General features: G+C 30.8%; 2 protein-coding genes across 3 annotated transcripts in view; one reads left to right on the top strand and one right to left on the bottom strand.

Annotated features, from left to right (window-relative positions):
* The window catches only part of LOC136989227 (PHD finger protein 21A-like), a 69,318-nt gene that overhangs the window by 26,440 nt on the left and 21,498 nt on the right, over positions 1–21,380 (bottom strand). The window contains exon 4 of the mRNA XM_067287322.1: positions 6,450–6,626. Within this exon, the coding sequence (XP_067143423.1) occupies positions 6,450–6,626 (177 nt within the window). The remainder of the gene's footprint in view (positions 1–6,449; positions 6,627–21,380) is intronic.
* On the top strand, positions 18,136–19,312 carry LOC136989207 (uncharacterized). Of its 2 annotated transcripts, none has more exons than XM_067287296.1 (4): positions 18,136–18,206; positions 18,275–18,340; positions 19,012–19,106; positions 19,174–19,312. In XM_067287296.1, the coding sequence occupies exons 1-4, from the start codon at positions 18,146–18,148 to the stop codon at positions 19,279–19,281; spliced, it is 330 nt and encodes a 109-aa protein (XP_067143397.1). In that variant the 5' UTR covers positions 18,136–18,145; the 3' UTR covers positions 19,282–19,312. The 2 variants fall into 2 exon arrangements, with proteins under 2 accessions (XP_067143397.1, XP_067143396.1); XM_067287295.1 differs by having other exon boundaries at positions 18,275–18,336; positions 19,005–19,106.

Here is a 21,380-nt window from a genome sequence, read left to right on the forward strand (position 1 = left end):
CAGAGTCAATAATTGAACATATGATGACAGTGACAGTGCAATGTGGCGGAAAACACTTCCGATGCTATTTATGTGCCACTACAGTTTTGGAATACGAGTACTCGTTACATATTTCTTGTTCTAAGAACTTTCATTTTGATTCAATTGACCTTTTGCATGTTAATTATAGCAAATCATCTAAAGTCTAAACAGAGTTAGAAATGTTTCAGCTGCAAAGTAAGACAAACTTATGAATTCTATTCTCTCAACTCTTATATTAATGTTATGAAAACAAAAAGGAAAACTAATGTTATTTCCTTTGATTATTACTTATTACTCCTATAATTTATTCTACAAGTGAAGAATTGGGCTTAACTTCAAAAGGCACTTTCTCACTCTCATTCCTTTGATGAATAAAATTTTTAATGAACTAAAACGGAATTGAATAGAATCATCAATATAAGAACATGCAAGTTACTTTAAATAATTTAGTGGATAAAACTGATATTTAGAAAACAAAATTATGGACCTGGCAGAAAAATATTTTCAACTCAAAAATGAAAAAGTAGAAATTAAACATGAAAACAGTGTCCTAAAAGGCAAAACTTTGAAACAATAAGAACGAAATGAATCAAACTCTTTAAAAATAAATGGAATACTTAATTTGATTAATGAAAATACCTCCAAAGTGGAGTTTAAAATTTTCAACCATATAGATAGAAGTTTCCATAGAGTAAATAAGAAATTTATTACACCTGATACTGTATGGCTTTATGAATTTATTCAGTTACATTTTTTGTTATCTTCAATACGTGTTTTATTTATTTTTATCTAACGTTCTAATCCTTTAAAAAAACTTATTGGCTATTTCACAAATGTGTATCCTACAGTGGTAGAGCTTCTTTCGTTCAAATAAAAGAAAAACTCACAAATATAATTAAGCAACATCTTCCAACCAACATCTGTGGTATGTTTGATGAATAATACAATAAAATCTCTTGTCTCAAATCCCTCCTTACGTTGAATTGAACTGTCAATCCCAATAAACACCCTATGTAATATAGGGTATGTTTCCTAGTAAAGCTGTTTTGTTAAAAGACAGTTAAGCTATTTCTGCTTTAAGTTACCCAATGTAGCACTAGTGCAGCTAGGTTCACAAATGCTGAAGAAATAAGTTAAGATGGCTGCCACTATAAATTATACACACATTATGTTATGTACTGTACCTCAAATGAAGATTGTGACACACAAAAATCTATTATAAAGTGATTATTGGATAAATTAGAAAAGCAGTTTTCCAATAATCTTTTATCCGACATAAACATCTTCAGATTTATTAGTAATGGCAAATGCAAATGTTATATTGTTGTCGTCTTACCATATAGGTCAGTGGTTCCCAACTTTTTTAATTATCAGTGCCTTTGCTAAATCCAGGTTTTCCAAAGGTGCCCATGTCAAATTCTAACAAGTACACTTTGCGAAATATCCAATAATTTTTTTTAAGGATTAGAACATTAGGTAAAAATAAATAAAACATGTATTTAAGATAACAAAAAAATGTAAATAAACAAATTCACGAAGCCAAACAACCACTGAATTACATTGGGCTACTTTTCCACGATTATATTTCATTGATTACCAAATAATTTGTCGCTAGAGAAAAGTGTTAGTCACCATCTCTTATTAAATTTAATAAATATACTTAAATTAATATTTATTAAATAATTTAGAATATTCTGAAATAAAACAATTAATTAAATATAATCACGGAAAAGTAGTCTGATATCCAGTGGTTGTTTGTTTGGTTTTACATAATTATCAGGTTTTGTGATGTTTGTTTATGAACAAATTCAACTAATTATTATAATTAGTGGAATGGATGAGCCTGTTGATCATTGCAACCACATATATATAGTGGCATTTTTTATTAAATTTGTAGCTGGTATAGAAACTCTGTCAAACCGGTGAGGGAGCTTGGCCGAAATGTATCTTTGACAAACTGATGGCAATAAAAAAAATCTTCTAAGCTAGCGGAGTGGCTTTACTCCTTGTGCGATTATATCCAAATAGTGCATCACATTAACTGTGAATAAGCCTCAATCTTAATATAATTTTGGCTGCTCTTTCCAATATTTCCAAATATATTTTGTTAAATCAACTACTTATAAACACCAATAAATGCTATTTTGTTCTTTTTTCAACAAAAAACACACTAAGAGATGTAGCTATGAAGATGAAGTTCCTTCCTAAAAATTACTATAAAGTTATAACTAAATGAAGCACCACCACACTGGCATTTTAGATGTCAACGTGGTTAGTGGTCCTGAATGAGAACTTCACTTTAATTACATAATTATTTATGCTTCTTTCATCATTTACTTTCCTGGCTGTTAAACATAACAGAGGGAAAGTATGATAATCGGTCAAAAAACGACCCCCAAGATTTTTACATTTTTGGACTCAGGAACTTGAAACATCAACAAATGCAAAAATTTTTGGGTATTTTTTTTTCTGGATGTATAAATGTTTTTGTTGTGCATGTTTATGTGAGGGGACAATTTGTTCACCCGTTTTGAAGCTTAACTCCTGTTCCTCTCATTGAAAATTTCTGAAATTTTGTAGGGATATTTGTGTATCAGGGGCATCAATGCTATTAAATTTTGGTGGTTAAAGGTCAAGGGGTTGGGGAAATTGAGGGGGGTTACGTATCAAATCTCAATGAAGAATTAATGAAGAATTTATTCATTAATAGTATTTACAATTTTTATGAAAGTCATCTCTGCTCTAAAAGTTAAGCTTTTTTCCATTTTATAGTAATTATTAATGTAAGAAGTTTTTAAGTAAAATAACAGATGATGATGCCATCATACGATTTTAAATGTTTTCATCAAAAAAGTTATGCAACTCATTGCTGGATTTTTATTTATTGAAATCTTCAATTATTATTATTTTATTTTTCAAAAACTTGTACTATCTTTTTGAAAGTAAAAGCTGACTATTAAAATCTATTTTGATACAGACAAATCCATATTCAAATTCCTAGCTATAAAAATACGAGAATGCAATAAGTCTCAGAAATATATCCGCAGCCTCATCACTTATAAGGATAAGTGAAAACTTAATTCCATTTAGACAAATGGTAAGTAGTTACGTTGAATAGGTACACCCCGTTCTGCTTTAACTCATTCTTTAAATTCAACGGAACTACTTACCAACAACAACGGGGTGTACCTATGGGAAGCCCAGTTGCAGGGGATCTCTGCAAGCTTGTGGTCAGAAAACTAGAATCAGAAGTCATTTCTTCTCAACACTCACATATCCTCCTTTACCAAAGGTATATCGACGATATCCTTATATTATGGAATGACATCCCAAATATCTGAGCCTTGGTTGACACCTTCAATGACAACCCATATGGATTGACAGTCGAACTGGACCAAGCCCACCATACCCAAGCACACTTCTTGGACATTTACATCACTATAGAGGGATCTTCCATCAATACGCAAGGCTATCACAAACCAGCTACTGAACCTCTATATATACCTGCATTCTCCTGCGATCCTCCGCAGTACAAGATGGCAGCCTTTAAGGCATTACTCAAAAGGGCACTCACCCATTCCTCCCCACAGGCTGCCTTCAACTCTGAAATGCGTTGCATCAAGAATATAGCTAAACAGCATGGATATCACAACATTGCACGCAAAAACAACTTCGAGGCTCTACAACTTCTATCCACCCACACCTCTCCTTCCAATGGTTCCCCACCTAAATATGTACCAATCACCTACAATCCGGCACTGAAGTCCATACTGCCAAATAGTGAAAAAAAAGGATATCCGCTTAGCTTTCAGGAGATGCCCAACTAGTTTCGAGTGGCTTAGGAACGGAAAAGACGCTCCGGATAGAAACAGACTTCCGGGAATATACTCTGTACCCATCGCCGACCACAGAGATAACAGCGAAGCCATCTACATCGGATCCACCAAACGCAACATACAAACGAGGATTAATGAGCACAAAGCGGACATATTACACCATAGACAAAATACCGCCCTAGCAGTCTATTCATCCGACCCAGAAATAGAGCCTCTTTTCACCCGTGCCGGAATTATTCACTCCACGTTTCAACAAGATCACCTGAAATGGCTCAAAGCTCTATACATCTTACTCAACACTCGCAGCAATACACACTGTATCAATTTTAAAAAGGAAGTCAACTTATCAGCTTGGAAAGCCTTTCTTAACAGATCCCTGAAGTAGCACTATACTCTCATCGCGCAAGTCTAATATGACGACATCGGCTACATGCGACAGCATTCCAGAATGCACTTTTTTCTAAATCAACGATCAACTTCGACGGGATATTTAAATTTGTAGAACAGAATTCCGTTACGCCTGAGGAAGAACCCAACGAGGTTCGAAAACGTTTGCAATTTACAGAGAGAGAGAGAGAGAAAATACAATTTTTATTTCCCTTGAAATTTATATTTAAATTAATGTTTAAAAAAGTTTAAATATAAATTTCTATAATTCAAAGCTAGTATAATTTTTAAGTTTCAATTTTTTGAGATATGAAAGTATCATGTCATTAACTAATTTATAGAATGCATTCTTCAAAATGCACATCCTTGAGTCTGCTCTGCTGACCAGACTCAAATATCACTAGAATTGTTTTTATCATATCTAAGCACAGAATATAAAAGCTGAAGCAATTAAACTTATTAGAAATTTTCAAGAGATATTTTAATTGTAAAAAACAAATAAAATATTTTCAATAAAATCTATTCTCATGTATATGGATCATTCAAATGTTTATCCAGTTTAAATCATATTAACAATTTTAGAGCTATTTTAGTTCCATTTTTCAGATAGTAAATTAGTAATCATAAGTAATGTCTGATTTAAAAATGTCAAATAGCTACCTCAAATAGTTTTTTGTCAGTTATTTCTTTTTTTCGTTATATGCTAACATAATCTCTGTTTCTTTTTAAAAAACAATAATGTTCATATTTTAATATGAACATTATTTCTATGCTCATTAATGAGCCATGTTCATGATTTAAATTCCTTGACAAAAACAAATTCAACAGAAGTGCCAAAAAAACCAGTTGTATTTTTTAATTTTGATATTTGGCAAAAGGATATATTTTGTCACAAAAACAAAGTGTACAAAGGATTTTTCCAAAAAAGCTTTTTGAGCTTTATGGCCCATTGAATTTTTTGCTACATCAGAAAACAAAATCAGTTATATCTCATCTGATCATTGTAAAATGATCAGCGAGAACTTACTTTAAAAATAATCATTTAGAGATCATAATGGAATTGCAGGAGGAAAAAAAAAATCCATTATGATATCAACATTAAATTTTTGAACTTAAAAAACTTTTATAAACTCCTAAAAATTGACTTTACTTTTTAAGTTTTTATAGGTTCTTCAAAGGATGATGATAAAATAAAATTCACATTTGCAGTTTGTTATATATCCACTAGAAATTTTTGTTCGTGCAAATAAATGTTACACGTGCCGTACCAGTCAATCACTGTCTCGTCCACGTTGCCTTAGTGCATCTTTAGGTTGTCGCCTTGCTATTTGAAATGGAACAACTCAAATTTTAAACACTATCATAATTTGATTAAATTGAATTTGAATTAAATCGGTGAATATTTATTCTTAAAATGTATATTTTCTCCTATGAAATGAAAATATTCTCTGATCACCTTTAAAATTTCCTAACTTTTCAAGGCTTTCCCTGATTGATATGAATCGTGAATAAATTATCATCGACGGGATCTAAAAAGTTCACTAATCACTAAAATATAACATATGCAACAATAAGACACAAAAATGTTTTACATACATTTATAATATGTTGAAAAATAAGGAAAATATTAACATTTTCGTGATCTGTTGATTGGTGGCAACACCGAACGTTTTTGCTGTGAGCTCCCCCTACCTTTTTTGTTCTACTCTTCCTGCCTTTTTTTTCTTCAGACGTAGACGAACTGTGTGAAGTTGTAGTGTTCCTTTTTTGTTTAAATAAAAGTTTTTGTTAACTAGAGAAGTGTGTGTTAGAGGTTCTGACATCAAGTTTCAACATAATATACAAAGACTCATGCATAACATTTTAAATTGATTTTTTCATACATGATTTTTATAATATTTAAAAAAATAAACTGAGATTTGTTATAAAAAGAACTTATTATCAGAAATTTATTTGATAAAGAAAACATATATAATCACAAACTCATATTCGTAATAATTATCTTAAGAAAATAATTTAAATATTTTCAAGAAATAAATTAAGGCTTAAAATTATTTCTTACAATTTTATTAGCTGATTTAGATCAACTGGTTTAATGAAAGAAAAAAAAAATTCTTATTATAACAGTATTAATTTCCGATATTTAATATTTTAATTTAAGAAAAGGAATGAAAATATTTGAATATAAAATAAAGAAATACTAACTGGAGTTGACTGAGAAACTACTGGATGAACTGTCATTGACTGATTAGCTCTTTGGGTGATGGTAGACTGTAATACTGGAGACAGCACAGTTGTCTGCACCTGGCCCGAACTGGAAACAATGACTACCTGTTGCTGCTTTTTTTCTAATTCTTTCCGTAACTGTTGTACTACTTGTTTCTGGAAAACATTATTTATGAAAGTTTTAATTACATTTAAATTAAATTATCTGTTTATTTCTTATAAATGCAATTAAATTCACGAGAAGCACATTTAAAATTACCGCTTATGTATAAACGAAAGATTTTGCAAATATTTTCACTTTTTCATCATTACGCGTTTTATGTTACATAAATGCAATATAAAATTATATTTAAAAAACTTACAAAAATAAAATTTTAATTACTGCAATTTCAATTATTTCATCTCTTTTACATATTTGGGGTGCTTTTGTATATACTGTGTAATGCAAGTATAATATGAACATTTATTTATTGTGACATCATCACAATGCCAAGCTGCAATTTTTAATCATATTTTTCATTTAATTTAAAATATATGCTCTCTACCTCAAATTAGTAATGGCTTCTCCTTGTACATCATAGTTTTCTTTTAACAATAGAGTTGGGCCAGTCATCTATATAACACCTTTCGGGGAAACTTTTTGAATTGAAATAATAGGACTTTCAGTTTTCATCAGAAGCTTGTATACAGTTAATCGGGACCTCCTGCATCTAAAATTTCCATATCTGGTCTCGTCTTTCATCTATCTATCTCTTTTCTAAACATCAAGAAAAGACAGACAGACAGGCAACAGCGGAAATTTATACGTCTACGATTTTTTTAAATTTCAGCCCAACAAAATAAACTGTATTATGTCAACTATGTAGTATGGGTGCTGTATAATTCTGATGTATATAAAATCACTTTAACCCGAATCGGTCGATTTTTCTCAGTTTCATACAGGCTAGATGACTATTAAAAGTTTTTTGAACATTACAAAAAACTTTTAATATACTTGTGAACCTATATGAATAGGTGTTACAATGTAAATATTGTAAGTACGTTCTACCTTTTCTACCAATATAATTAAAATTGTATTATGCAATTATATCAAACTTATACAGTACTTCAACCGTGTGAGCAAGCCGATTTGTAGTCGCCATCACCTTTGCAGCCTGTGTATAAAAGCTAAAATTACAGTAACTTAAACTGGTGTAATAAGTATAAAGTAAGATTTATTATTTATTGTATTTGAAAATTATATGGAGTATTTTTATGTTTTTGATGCGTATTATATATGTAATGGTTGTTTTTTAACCCATTTATAAAAATTTTTTAAGGTTTTATAATTGTATTTATACGGAAAACTTGAATGTGTAACGGAGTTTCAAATTGTTCTCTCTCTTTCTAATACATGTAAACGAATATACAAATCATATTGTAAAAACTTTATAAATAATTACAGCTATGTCAAGTCTTATAATCATAATCTTGTTTTCAATAGCACTGAAGAGGGGCTATAAAGTCACAATAACCTGAAATGCATATGATGTATAATCAGTTTAAAAATATGTTACAATAAAGTTCTTGAGTCATCTAGGCTTGTGTGATACTATGAGAAAAATCAACTGATTCGGATTAAAGTGATTTTATATTCATCTGTATTATGCCACAATGTATAGTTCTTGAAGAGTAAAATCAGAGAAAAATACATATGTATTATTAAAAGTTAACACGTCTCTCAGATTTACTCCTCATATACATATTACACATTTATGTAACATTCTTCTATCTTATTTATAAATATATTTATACGTTGGTGTATCAGATATTAAATTTTTCTACTTATTTCTTTGTAGTCATGATCTTTTTTATACAAAAATGTCATGACTAGCTTAGTAAATGTTTGTATTTTTATTTTTCCACTTGCTAAGACCATTTATTCAATCTAACAATAAGATCTTCAAATTTCTATGCAAAATAAATCTGGGTTTTGATGTTACTACCATTGGTGGACTATATGATTATCATCTAGCACTGTACTCTTTATAAAAAGAAATACCTTATATCTTACTTTACTTTCTTTGAATGTGTGATAATTATTCCAGACATGCTTGTTTATGCTTACCCACAGATTTCTTTTAATCATGTTTCACAACACCTTTCTCTCTTTCTCTAGCAATTTCTTTACTTAAATCAAATGAACTAACGTTTTCAGTTATTTTAAATGGTTTTCTTCAGGTTAAGCATAATTGGAACGTCAGTTAGAATATAAATTAGATCGTAAATTTGAAACAGCAAGATTCACTCGCGTTCTTATGACGTCATGATTTTGCAAAATTTAAAATCGAATAAATAAATAAATACAGAAATAATCATCAAACAAGATTACGATTATACATTACACTTAAACCTGGCAAAAAGCAAAATTAATATAAAATAAACATCAAATGAATAATTATCGCAGATATATGAAGAAATAAATAACTAGATAATTTATAAAGACACATTTATAAATTTGTAAAGTCACATGATGTTCTTATAAGAATGAGTAAATTAACCCACTTCCTTTAAGGGGTCGAACCCCATTTTTCAGTAGGCGCATACGCGATTTGGCTTTATCAACTTATGTGTTGCCTTGTTTATGAATCTTCGCGAAATTGAAAAGTTTAAGTGTATCGAGGATGGAACTATTGCCTTATCTAGTTTTAATTTTTTGGTCAACATTGTGTGAGAGAATCTGATAACTTAAGGAACACAAGTACGATATTAATAAAAATAAAAACACCACCACCCTGGCCACTTATGTGTCTGATAACAATTGCACGCCCTACTCGACGAAGCAACTATAATCAAAACATCTAGGCATCCGAGTACATAAAAAAACACTTGATGCCATAGAAATATTTAAATCTGAAAACAAAGGCCATTGTATCAACTTTAAAGAAGATCAATGCTTGTCACGTGCTTGGAAAACACTATATATACATAACAACAACGACACAAAAAGCACATAAAGGGATCACATCATTGTAAATAATATTCCAGATATAAAAATAAATGTTAAACATTGATGTTTTTTATACATTTTCTTATACTTTTCCTATTTTTTGTATTTTGTGTGTTCAACAGATTCGTTATTTTTGAAATTTCGTTAACATTTCAAAAAGTATTCCATTTTTTAAGTAGACCTGAAGATGATCTCGCCTTGATCAAAAATGGTCGTCTTTAAACATTGGTTTATAGTTAAACAAAACTGGAAATAAAAATGGCTCTAATTGGATTGATGCTTTCATTAGTAAACTTGATTTCTGATATATCTTCATATATTAGAGCTGATATCTGAAATTGGCCAATTCTCAACTTGAGCAGCCACTTCATGGCACCAGTCAAACAAATTAGCCAATGCCCAACACAGGTAATACAAACTTGTCACTTTGTACATTGTCTGGCCACATATTGTCTGTGTTTTATCTAGAATAAAATTCCTGATTCTATAAAACATTTAGGATTTTTATAGTTTTTTCTATTGTTATAGATTTTAATGTTTTAAACTGCTTTACACATATAAATACATATATTAATAGAATTTTAATTTTAAAAAAATTTCATTTTAATTAAGGTATTATTATCATTCTTGAACTGTATCCAGATCAAATCTCACAGATGGGCCCAAGAACCATCAAGCCTGTGAGACCAGTATGAAACCTTCTTAAATGGTTTGGAGAAATTTTCTGACAATACGATAAATTTCTAGAATGATAGCCTTTTGTAAAGATCTATACAAATTTGAGTGAATGTCTATTGTCTTCAGGCTTTTATGTAATGAATATAAAATAACTCCTGTAGCAGAGAGAACTATAGGTATGGTATGGACTTGATAATGCATATGGAAAATGAATGATTATGATATATCATTTTTGAATTACTATTAGTTATTTAATTTCTAAAATATATAAAAAAAATAAGGAAAAACCTAATTTGCATAGATAAAGCAAGGAAGGTTTTGTGAATATGAATAATTTTATATTCTAATTGTTACATTCAATTTGCATATTTTAGTAAGCCATTATATATACGAGGAGAAAAACTTACATAAAAAGGTGTTAAGGAATATTTTATTTCTTTGCAATACTTTCAACGCTGCTATGAACATTGTCTTCGGGCACAAATACAAATCCAACATTTTTTCTGAACAAATTTTAAATTACAAACAGTAATGGCATTAACCAAATAGAATATTAAAAAGCTTTAAAACAAAGCTTTTAGAGACTTAATTTTAAAAATCACATAACATCTATATGCATGCACTTAAATACATGGAGAAAGTGGAGGGTGTGGGAACGGTGGAGAAACACGGTTAATTAGAATTATTTAATAGCTTATACAAGCTGATCCAAATTCCAGGTAATTTGAAGGTGGGGAAGCTATGGCACCACCAAGTACAAAGCACATCCTAAACAGGATCAGGATCTTCCCCTCCACTACCTTGGAAAAGTGGACTGTAGTTCATCCTTCTTTACCATTTTGTGGTCCCCTGTCAGCCGATATTTGTCATATTTTTAGACAAAACATCTTGTTTTTACTCACTGCTCTGTACCCAGGTCTACAGAGAGACTTGTGCAATAATAGGGATACGAATTTGATCTTGGAAAGGTCAGGTGTGTATTCTGTCCCATTAGAGAATACAACTGGGGCACACACCTTCTACATAGGGGCTACCACCAGAATGCTGTCTAGTCATTTATCTGAGCAGCAACATTCTGTTGCAGTGGGAAGGTGTAACATTGAGTTATCCGAGATGGTGTTACAGCATCACCACATCCCACTTTGGGACCATACTGTGTTGCTTAAGACTGTTGGTGAAAAGCAGTCTGGTGCTCATTTGGGAGTCCCTTTCCACCATGTTACTGTCCCATGCAACTCCTCCATTCTCAAATTACCTGGAATTTGCATCAGTTTGTATAAGCTATTAAATAATTCTAATTAATTGCATTTCTCCACCATCCAAACATTAACATCTAAGCCCCTCCTCAGTGTAATGCTACAAAATTAAAAAACACAGTTATTTCACAAATTTAATGCATGTAGATCATCTTTACAGACATAAAAAAATTTTTTCATACCAAAGAAAGTAGAGCAGCGCCATTCAAATTTTTTCAATACACCTATATGATACTTCTGGTTATTTATTTTTGTTTTTTTTTTAAACATGAGTATGTATCAGATGACCTTAAAAAGTTTTCATAAATATGACAATAAAATCCATAGAGGTACACCTTTTTAAAACAGTAATATAGTAGTAATATAGACAGTAATATAGTATAGTAGCCTGTAATATTTTTACAAGCTATTAAATAACAGTATAAACAATTAAAAACATTTTACAACTCATGGGATTCATACCAACATTGATATTTTCCAAACAGATAATAATACAATTTCAGTGAAATAACATGTTCAGTGATGTTCAATAACGTCGATGACATATTTCAGTGAAAAGAAATTTTTACGTGGTGTATCCTTTAAAAATGTTTCGGAATAACTGTAATTAAAGTAACAGTTTTACAGGTTGTTTACGTACGATACGGAAATTATTTAACAAATTATAAACGATAATACAGACATTATATTTCCTTTTCTATTATCTACAGCAGTGGTTCCCAACCGGTGTTCCGTAAGCATCTCCGAAGTGTTCCGCAGATTTAGTCGCAAACGGAAAGTGTACAATCGCATTCGAGCCGCCGAATATCAAAAAATTAGAATCATAAAATTTTCATAAACTTAAATATATATGTACGACTCGTACTTATGGAGTGTACTACTGTTTCGAATAAGATAAAGGCAATGATAAAAACTGAATGAAATACGTAAAAAACATCAGGCACAAGTTTCCCGTTAAAGTTACTTAGGTATATTTTTTCTGTCTTAGAATTGGCGTTAATAATATAAGTAGAGATTTTGAATTATAACTGCTCAATTCTAATAAAATAACTGATGACAAGCTTATGTATTTCATATTAACTTAAGTAAGTGTTCCGCTAAAGAAAATTGCTCACAAAAGTGTTCCGCATCCTAGAAAAGGTTGGGAACCACTGATCTACAGTATTACATTTGTAAACAGTGTATGATACTTACATTATAGGTTACTTTTTTCTGTCATGCCCTCTATCATACTGTACCACTGCTGATCAATTTGCATACCATTTGAAATATTTATTAAATTATTATTATTAGATTTTATAACTTCAATATGTTCCTTAAATTTACATTTATAAATTTCTTTTTTGAAATGAAGTATTTTTATGTTGTTTCTATCAATCTGACAATTACTATTTTTTACATGACTAAACCACGGAGAATTATTGCTGCTTCGTGTTCTTTGATTCTTAACTCTAAAGTCCTACCAGTTTCCCCTATATAATTTTTTGGGTTTTGACAATTACAGTTAATTTTATAAGCAACACCCGATTTTTTTAATTTATCGACATTAGTTTTGTACTTTTTATTTTCCAAATAAATGTTGTGTGAAATTTTGTTGGTCAGAGTCGGGCCAAAACTGTACTTTCTTTTTTAGAATCTTACTACAATTATTGTGATTATTATTAATATAGGGGAAGGTTTTTTATATTTAGTATTAAATCTGTTTTTATAATACTGTTTGTGCCAAATTTTTAACTTATTCATGGGGTAATTGTTCAAAGTAAACTTATTATCTAATTCTTTTAATTCAATTTTACACCCTGTGTTGTTAGTAGTTCTGGTGTATATAAACATATTTAAAATAAATACAAATGTATTCTGACAGTTTGAGTTAATTATACTTTCTATTTGCAAAATTTCCTCAACCTTAACGCAAAATAAGAAAAAAGTGAACTTTTAAGAAATTTGCAGGATTTCCCAGGATGAGAAGAATTTCCTGAGTTAAAAAATAGTCAGGATCCTGGGATCCCATTAGAGAAACCCTAGATTCAATGTTATCTCCATTTCTGAGGAATTATCTTTCCTCAAAATTCCCTTTTCTATGAGAAGTGTTCTGCAATTGTTTATGCCAAACTCCATTTGAAAGTCAGAGAAATAAGTGTGTGTCACTTCTAAATAGGTGATTTAACTGTGCTTACGTGAATGTGTAAAGTTTTAGTTGTACATGTACTTGAGATGAGATAATATATATTGTGTTGTTCTATGTGAGATGAATAATGAACAAAATATACCATAAGTAAAGTGAGTATTAGTTGATTATAGTAAGGCAATGTGATTGGTCTGTTTTGTACAGGGTCTTTGGGTCTTTATTTGTAGATTTCATGCATGTTATACCTGTGGCATGTCTTGAGGATTTGTTCAGTTCCTTTAACTTCTGCTAGTTTCCAGTGCAGAAAAATAAATTTTTTCATACCAGAAACTGCATACGTTGGCTGCACCAAGTATCTACAGTGTTCATTGTACTGCATGTTAGATGATATACAGTAAAACCTGTCTATGGCGACCACCCACAGTTCCTTCAAAAAGTGGTCTTTTAAGACAAGTTGTGCTGTAATACCATATTTTCGTACGTATTTTGCACACTTTTCAGCCATTTTACTATGCAAAACTCAAGATGAGCAAAAATAAGCAAATTTTTTCAACGATAGAGCTATATTGGTATTGTATTTTATTCTTATCGGATAACTCAATTTACAGGAGTCGTCGTGATTTTATAAGACAGATTTAATATCAATATTTTAAAGATTAATATAATACTCGCATTTTCTCGATTATAATGCACACTTCTTTTTTTTCTGATTTAATTAATTCAACTTGGTTCTTTTTGTTTGCTCCTCAGTTACGTGTATTACGTCATCGATATACAAGTGCGTCTTATCTCTCCATCACCGGTTTTCGTTAGTTTAATCTTATTTTAACTTTAAAAATACTGTATTTTTTTAATATTTAATATTTTCTTAAGTACAGTAAGAAAAATTATTAATTAATAATAAAACAATTTTATTATTTTTTCTCATAATACGATTTGATCCCGCGATTGTCATTGGACAAGCACAGGATCAAAAAAGGAAGGCTGCCTGTAAAACTGATTTTTGCATTAACCCATTTATTGTTTTTTGAATAATTTGCGTGCGAAAATTACTTAGATATTATTTTTCTAAAAATATCATGGAAATAAGGTAGGTTAATACAAACTATTTATCGCATACTGTATATGGGGGTCAAAAAAATAATAAATAAAATAAATTTTATCAAACCATGTTATCAGCCAATTGTATCATGTACAATATTTTATACCTCTAAGGAAAATACACTAGGTTTATGATAAAATAAATTTCGTTTTCCCACAGTTAAACTTCACTGCTAATTGCTATTGTGATAAACCATTTTCACTTTCCCACTAACTTTAAAACTATCTTCTAATGACAGCACTTCGCATTTCTTTCCTTTTTCAGACAATTTCAAACAAACTGAAATGAATTTCCTTTGTTGCTAGACTAATTCATTAACACCTGCACCTAATTTCAAGGGTGGGAGAAGTGCCTGAGGTGGGTTTGAACAAGAGTTTAGAGTAATTCATTATATTAGGAGGGGGGAAGTGTTGTTGAGATGAGTTCGAACAATAGCTTAGACCAGATATATTTGCAGAAGTGATCACTTATTACAGTTGTTGTATGTTGTTTCAGACCAAAAATCGATGCCTGCGGTCGTGTTACACAGGTAGTCGTTTAATACAGGTAACGTATACAAAGACTATGTATAAACTATTCCTTGCCAGAAATTTTTGCCTGTTTTGACAAGTGCCTGTCGAATGCAGGTGGTCGCCTAAGCAGTTTTCACTGTATATAATTATTTCAATGTAGGGCATGACTGGTGTCTCATGCAAGTTTTCTTCTCCCTCTTTGGATCTAGTTTGCTTTATTTTTGTCACTGAATCAAACTGAAGAGCAGACTAATAGTCCAATGTCCCAAGTTTGTGTAGTGGGTTTGTTATGTAGTTCTGTGTAGAAAAGAACTTCATTGTTTGTAAATAATTTATTTTGATGTTTTTCTAATGTATATGTTACTGTGAAAGACCGAAATTAGAGAATGTTGATATTCTCCGGTGAATGTCAGTCAACACATACAAAATACGTCGGTGAATGACCGAATATTTGGTTATATTATTATACATTCAAACAATCGCCGGTGTACGTCGACAAGCACGGATAAGCCTTGGTGGAGATCGAAACAACACCCGAGAAGCCGATGTCGACAGAGAGGCGACAGTCTGTCGCCAAATCCTTTGTGGGTAGCCGGAGGTAGGACAAGGTCTGCATCTTTTCCCAGCAACTGTTTGGTGGAAACCACCCACTTTGTCACTGGATGGCGTTTTTGTTCTTTTGATCCCGTGAGGTGGAGATCTGTTTGTCAGCTTTATACCCATAATCAGTTTGTAATTTGTAAAGAAAAATTACTTTCCATAGATGAGATTTCTTTTCAAGAAATATCACTGAGAGAAGCAGCTGCAGCTAAGTTGAAAAGTGGAGGGCAAGGCTATACACACTGTCATTGCTAAAAGGAATGTTCCATGAATAAATGCAGTTGTAAAAGCAAGGGACTTTTGTGCAATTCAAAGTGCCATAACAATTTATGTTGTTGCAATAAATAAGATTGTATAACGTTAATCACATAATTTATGTGCAAGTTTATTATTGTATTATTTGCTTTAATAATTTAGAATGTACTGTTCATTTTAGGTTTAACAGTTTATTTACATGTGCTGTTACTTAAGCTTTCTCCTATTTTGACATACAAAAAAAGTTGCATTTTTGTCTTAACGTAATAAAAATATTTTTATTCAACATTCACCATCAGTACATGCTGAATGTCAACATTTGCCGGTGTAAGTGAGAAATAATGATATTTAGCAAATATTTCATACATACACAAAACGATTGTGTGAATGCTGACATTCGTCGGACATTGGTCATTCACAGTAACATATAGACTTTGTATTGTTTAAATCTTTGCAACTTAGCTGCTAGTTTTTTTTCCAAATGTGTCAATGTATTTCTGTATGTATGTATTCATGCTGTGTGTTTTAATTTTTCAAATATTTTCCTATTTTCTTTCTTAAGTTTGGTGTTATATTGTTTTTAGTGTAAGGAGTCAGCTTACCTAATTATTAGGTAATGTTATTTATTTGTGTTTCTAGTCTTCTTTGCCAGACAGGCTTATACAGTGGGTGATCGGTTAATGAAAATGATCCATTCCAAGACTTTGTTCGTTATCTGAATTGTTTGTTAACTGATTATCAATTTACCAAATGTTTTTATGGGAATTTGATTAATTCATTCTGGAAACTGCAAAAAATTATATATATATATATATATATATACTTTCTTACTAAATTTATTTATACGTAATAATAAAGATACATATATACACAGTCTTGCATTTTTATTAGTCACTTTTTTCGTTTGTGGGGGTTAAAGAATCTGTCTAATGTCAATTGCTTTTCTCTCTTTCTTCCACGAAAAACCTTTGTAATCCAGTGGTAGGTGTTTCTACAACAGCTAACGTTTTCAACCCCTTTACGAAGGTTTTTCGTGGAAGAAAGAATTATAATTTATCCAGTACGCAGTAAGAAGTATACGTGCTTTTCTCTCTTCAGGATTTTTCAGAAGTAATGAATAGTAGAGATCCCCAAGCCTATTAACCTCAACCTGGTTTGGATGCCATTTTAAGACCGTTGTTCTGATATCATCCCACTTATTCAAAAGATCTTTACTAGCAGATATCAGCATTAATCCTCTAATCCCCTCGGCAAGAAAACATATCTCACCAAGTTTCTTGGTGTTCTTCATTCAAGCGTTCTGTTGTCAGATCTGTTTCAGGTTCCATTATGAGCTCTTCAATGTTCTTTATTTCTTACCCCCGTATTCACCAACACGAGTTAAACAGAGAGTTGACGAACTTGAGTTTAGATGTAACTCGAAGTCAGATTACGAGTTACTCTTCTTTCGTATTCAGATGAAAATTTAACTCTGGAGTTAATATTTTAAAACAATCCTGCGTTCGAGATTAAACAAGTTTTCTTTCATAAGCATCGTCTTCATTGGTTGAAAGCAAACGTGTAGAAAATGGCGGAAAGTCAGACGGATAACGGTACATGCCGCAATTTTACTCATTTTGAAAAAGAAATTCTCATTGTAGTGTTTATGAAACCGTGCCGGTGCTTATTCTGCAACTTGAACACAAACTATATGGTGTATTTTCTCAGACACATGGCAAATTTCATCACTAAGTTTTCCTCAGTTGAAACACAAAACACACACTATGAAAACACAAACTATATGGTGTATTTTCTCGGACACATGAAATTTGCCATGTGTCCGAGAAAATACACCATATAGTTTGTGTTCAAGTTGCAAAAGAAATTCTCCTCAAATTAGTCGAGAAATATAAATCAATAATTGAGAACAAAAAAACAAATGCAGTTTCTTCAAAACAGAAGAGAGATTAGACCTGGGAGGTATTAACCGAAGAATATAATTGAATCCCGGGGGTCACGCTAAGAAAAAATAAGCAGCTATGGGACTGTTATAAAAACTTTAAAAAAAAGCCGTAAAAAAACAGTCCCAGAAAAAATCAAATTATTTAAGATGGGAGGAGGATTTCCTCCTCCCGTCTTAAATAATTCAGACGTAATGGCTGAAAAACTCCTGTCGATGGGTGTTTTAACTCAGCCTTTACATAATGACTTTGATAGTGATGCCCAACCTAATACAAGTAAGTATTAAGGCATTATAATTTATAATTTTCCAAATTTTGAATTAATTAGTAATATATTTTAATAGCAGAGATAGCTACAACTTCTGTAGGAAATTCTCAACATATATCTGATGTATCTGCATCTGAAGTAAGTCAATGTTTATTTAGTTATCAATAAATTACTTTATAATACTTAAATGACAATTGTGCAAATACTTATAAGTATACATGAAAATACTTCCTATATAAAGTCTGTACTTCACTGTGCAATACACCGTACAATAGACTGTAGAATATACATATATTTTATGTATAAATTACATCTACAATTTAAACTATATCATGTAATTTAAATGTAAAACTATAATGTTTAATATATGAATTGTATGAAAGTTTATACTGTATGTACAGGAGGGTCTAATGATGTGTTCACTTGTTTATAATCGATCAGCGCCGCCGTAACTTATCCGTTACAATTCCCAGACACGCACCTGTTATCAAAGAGTTGACCGTTATTACTTAGAGATTGACGGTTGCGATTTGCGCTGATCGATTAATAAACAAGTGAACACATCATTAGACCCTCCTGTACTATTCAAATTGTGTGCATCTTAATACTTTGAAATATTGTTATAAGTTACACATTGTTTCATTTAACATTTCATTCATAAATCAAAAAAGTCTAGATAATTTTCAGTTACAAATGTCTTGCAAGTTTTAAAAGAACTGGTATTAATATCAGTAGTTAGTAATAACAATTTTAATGCCAAGTTCACATATTTAATTTTCAAATAACATAATTTTTTTGTCTTGCAGGTTTCAGTTACACCACATTTACCAGAAATTACTAATGTAATGACTATGGAAGTCAACGAACCTGCTGCAGATTTTTATATTCAAGATATTGATAATCAGCAGGTAAAAATAATTATATTCCATAAAAATACCGTTTTAGCTTATAATGAAATAATTACCTTTCAATCAGAGTTCCACTAATGGCAAAAGTTATCAAAATGAAAAGAAAAGGAAACAGCCTGAAGCAACTGAAGCCATCTACAAACACGCAAAAAGAAAAAAAAAAAGAAACTCTTGAAGAAGAGCACAGTTTAAAAATCAAATTTATGACAGAAGAACACAACATGAAAATGCAATTGACGAAAGCTCGGCTGAAAGTACGAGAAAAAATATTACAATTTTTAGAGAATGACCCATCTAGTTTATGTCTTCAGTTAACAAATTTATAATGTACTTTTCTGCAAAATGTATATATAGTGTAAAAAGTGTTAAACTGTTTTTATTTTTTAATATAAAATTTTCTATGAAGTATTTGTGTCCTATATAGTTTCTTTTTAAAATAATAACACAGTAATAACAGTAAAACTTTTCAAAAAATAAAATTTTATTTAAAAACATATGAAATTTTTATTTTAACACTAAAGAAAAAATTCTGAATTATTGCATTTTTTTAAGCAAAACCTTAAGCATTTCTGGTATTTAAATATTTGTACAGGAACATCATATCTGAAGTTAAAAATGACCATGATCATCATCCTCATCATGAAATAATGCTATACTTCCATTTTGTAGTGCAATATTGTGACAAACTATAATATGCACTGCATTCTGCAAATTATAGTGTAGTCCAACAGAAAGGCATGGGAAATGTCTCATAAACCATATTGCGTTACAACAGGATTTCTGTCTACGTTTCATTTGCTTGGCGAAATAAAACTGCCAAATTTTGTGCATTTTTCATCTCAAAAATTATGTTCATTTACAATATCCTCTGCCTTACAAACATGTTAAGTCAGCCCAAAAACAGGGATTTACAATTACTCCATTTATCCCTACAACTTTTATTTAGGAATATTTTATTACTTAACTTTTATGGAGAATTACTTGTTTCAAAAGTAACTTGTTTTCATTATTATTTGTTTAAACAAAATAAAATTGTTTATAAAATTTAAAAAATAAAATTTTCTTCAAATTGCAGCATCTTTATGCATATTTATATTTAATATATCTATTATCACTAATTAACAATAATTTATTTCCTTTTTTCAACATAAAAGAGTTTCTTGAGTAACAAAAATATCTTTTATTTCAAGAAAAAAATTTATTTGGATAATCAAAATTTGATGTATAACAATATTGAAAGTTTTGATATTTTTTACTTATATTGATTTGGCTAACTCTATAATTTGGTCTTTTAATTTAATAATAATGTCTGAAATATTTGCATAACCTTAAAAAATTATGCAAACATTTCAGAAGTTAAATACTAAAGAAATCTGCTATTGATGCATTTATCTTTGCAAATCCAGCTGCATTCTGACTTCTGGCAACAGGCACCAGAACATCTTCATTCATGCAAATATCATCAAATTCTGTTGGAACTGTCATATTTCCGTGTGAAATTGCAATGTTATGAAGCACTGCAGTGGCAACTATGACAGCCATAGCATTTTGAAGGTTGTAACGTAAACCTACCGATAAACGGAAAACGTCGTTTCCATAAACCATATTGCCGTTCCACTGTGTTCCGTGCTTTTATGTGGCATCTGTTATATCTTCCAAAGAAAAAATAATTGATATTAATTTTGAATATATATGATCATTTAAAACTATATTATGCATTAAATATAATTTAATAATATATATTATAAAACTAATAATTACCTTTTTTCCTGATCACTTTGTGAATTCAATATTGGTGTTAATAGATGTTTCATCGGCGACATCGCATAATTTTTCGATGATGTAGAAACTAAATTGTGACCAATTAGTTCTACTATGTTTCTTACGCTCTCTTTTTGCAAACGATATCAACATAGAAAGTCGTAATCGTCCAATTGTTCAAGATCATTTCTTCTTGGAGAAATAATCCGCCGACTTCTTCGTTCCATACGATATATATAAGCTAGATATTTCAGATTTTCTAGCATCTCAGCTTCGTCCTTGTCGAATGTCGCCATTTTCCCCTGAAATAGATCGCTTTGCACAGGCGTCAAACCCAGAGTTATCGTCTACTCGCCGATTTTCTAGAGTTAGAGTTAGGTTAATGTGTTTGACTCGAGATTCGGAGTTGGTGAATACCAATTTACCAATAACTTGAGAGTTAACTCTAACTCGCGTTGGTGAATACAGGGGTTAGATGTGATTTTTGTTACTCCTTTAACTGCTTGAGTCTTC

The sequence above is a fragment of the Centruroides vittatus genome, unplaced genomic scaffold (genome assembly GCF_030686945.1).
Source record: "Centruroides vittatus isolate TY-2023 unplaced genomic scaffold, ASM3068694v2 scaffold_450, whole genome shotgun sequence".
Taxonomy (NCBI): Eukaryota; Metazoa; Arthropoda; class Arachnida; order Scorpiones; family Buthidae; genus Centruroides; species Centruroides vittatus.